The 2,310-nt window shown below is 35.3% G+C and overlaps 1 protein-coding gene across 1 annotated transcript; it reads left to right on the plus strand.

Annotated features, from left to right (window-relative positions):
• Positions 1-1,183: 1,183 nt before the first annotated feature.
• On the plus strand, positions 1,184-2,009 carry LOC306639748 (olfactory receptor 5L1-like; the record flags this gene model as incomplete). Its single annotated transcript, XM_079103504.1, has 2 exons — positions 1,184-1,477; positions 1,557-2,009. The coding sequence occupies 2 exons, from the start codon at positions 1,184-1,186 to the stop codon at positions 2,007-2,009; spliced, it is 747 nt and encodes a 248-aa protein (XP_078959630.1).
• Between the last annotated feature and the right edge of the window lie 301 nt (positions 2,010-2,310).

Here is a 2,310-nt window from a genome sequence, read left to right on the forward strand (position 1 = left end):
AGGCCTCTTCCTTAAGGGAAAGAACTGAAGGTAGTTTCCACTTACATGAAATACACAATTTTACTCCTTTACCAAAATAACTCTGTGGGGACCTGAGAAAGTTTTCACTTACCTATTTTTTAATGTGGTTAAAATATTTTTATATCAGGCTCGGAGCCAAATAAAGTTGATAACACATAACACATGGTGTTTCTATTCGTGTTCCCCACATACATTCTCATTTATACATAAAACCTCACACTCTATGTATTACTGGTGTCTGTTCTTTAAAATTGATCATTTCAAAACATAATGTAAAAGTACATTTCTACGAAAGATATGATGAATCATAGTTTAAACAACTTGAGTTTTGACTTTTGTCAAAACAGTCACAAACAATAATGTACCATTGAACATAGCTTTTTGTTGATTTTGCAGTATAATTAGTTCTGATATCATCTTACTAGGAATAAAATATCTAATTAAAAATCATTTAGTATTTATCACTCAAAATGTTAAGACTTTCAATAAATATTGCTTAATGTATTAAAAAATTATACAGGTGTTTCTTCTTTCTGAGACATTATAGTACTTCATAATTATTATTACAATGAAATCATAGCTTCACTAATTTGATAAACTATGTATCTTTGAATATATATATTAAGCTTCCTTTTTCATTCTGAATTATTATAATTTTAAAGGGGCTTCATGAACCGCAAGTTTCACAGAAACCACATTTCCCAACAATAGAATTTAGATAACTATGGTATAAATTTATGCTACTGATAGATTTTTTTTAAATAATAAAAAGAGTATGGTATTTTTTTACACTACCAGGACATAACTTTTAACATTTGTGTAAATTGAAGTAAATTTCCATGTAACTAATAGCATGTCATTGAATCTCTTTGACAGTCTGCCAAACCACCAGATTCAAAGGATCATCAGAACTGTACAGGGTAGTTAATGTCTAAGAATCATTTAATATTACTCCTGATGCTTAAATTAATTTCAACAGTGAACTCTACTGAGATACACAATTTAGATTATTTGCATAATTATGTAATATTTCCAAATTTGGCAGTTATGTTTCTTTCACGATCCATAAATACATGTGTTTAAGAGTAGGATAATTTCTTTTTGTTCTCTTCCCTGAATAGCAAAAAATTGCCATGTTTCTCTCAACCTGATATCTGGTAAAATGGCCAAGGAAAACTGTTCCATTGTGACAGAGTTCATTCTCCTGGGATTGTCAGATGTCCCCGAGCTGAGAGTCCCTCTCTCCCTGGTGTTCCTTCTCATCTACGGAGTCACAGTTCTGGCCAACGTGGGCATGGTTGCACTGATCCAGCTCAGCTCTCACCTGCACGCTCCCATGTACTTTTTCCTCAGCCACTTGTCCTTTATGGACTTCTGCTACTCCTCAATCATAGTGCCCAAAATGCTGACCAACATCTTTACCAAGGACAAATCCATTTCTTTCCAGGGCTGCATGGTGCAACTCCATTTATTTTCTACTTATGCAATCACAGAGGTCCAGTGTGTGCTTAATTCATCTGTGCTTAACTCTTGAGATCCCAGGTTACAAGTCAAATGTGATCAACCACTTCTTCTGTGACCTACCCCCACTCTTGAATCTTGCTTGCTCTGATATCTCTGTGAATGAAGTGCTGCTCTTCATTGTGGTCAATTTCAATGAGATCATTACCATCACCATCATCCTCACCTCCTACCTGTCCATCCTCATCACCATCCTGAAGATGCGCTCTGCAGAGGGGAGGCGCAAATCTTTTTCCACCTGTGCCTCCCACCTCACAGCCATCGTCGTCTTCCATGGAACAATCCTGTTCATTTTTTGCCATCCCATTTCTGGCACTAGTCTGGACATTGGCAAAGTGACCACAATCTTATACACCATGGTGATCCCCATGCTGAAACCCCTGATCTACAGCCTGAGGAACAAGGATTTGAAAGAAACTCTCAGAAAAGTGGTGGACTCCAAAATGTTATCCAGGGTGTTGACATAATTTGGGTTAAGGGATGAAAAATGTGTATCGTAATAATAATAATTTCATAAAAATCTTAGGAGAAAAGTTTCATGTCATGGGTTAACACTTTTTATAATCACTTATTTATAATACATTCTATAGTTTTCTCTATGGATTCTGTTTCTGTTCTTATTCATCACTGCTGATCAGGTAAATGCCATTATGATGAGTAGCAGACTATTGCTTTTACCATGTCTGAACTTCTTATATTCATGTTACATCTACAGTTTACTGAGGATAAAATACTTTCACTTGTAAGTAGATTTCTAACCTTCATCTT

This window comes from Sciurus vulgaris (genome assembly GCF_902686455.1).
Source record: "Sciurus vulgaris genome assembly, chromosome: 11".
Lineage (NCBI taxonomy): Eukaryota > Metazoa > Chordata > Mammalia > Rodentia > Sciuridae > Sciurus > Sciurus vulgaris.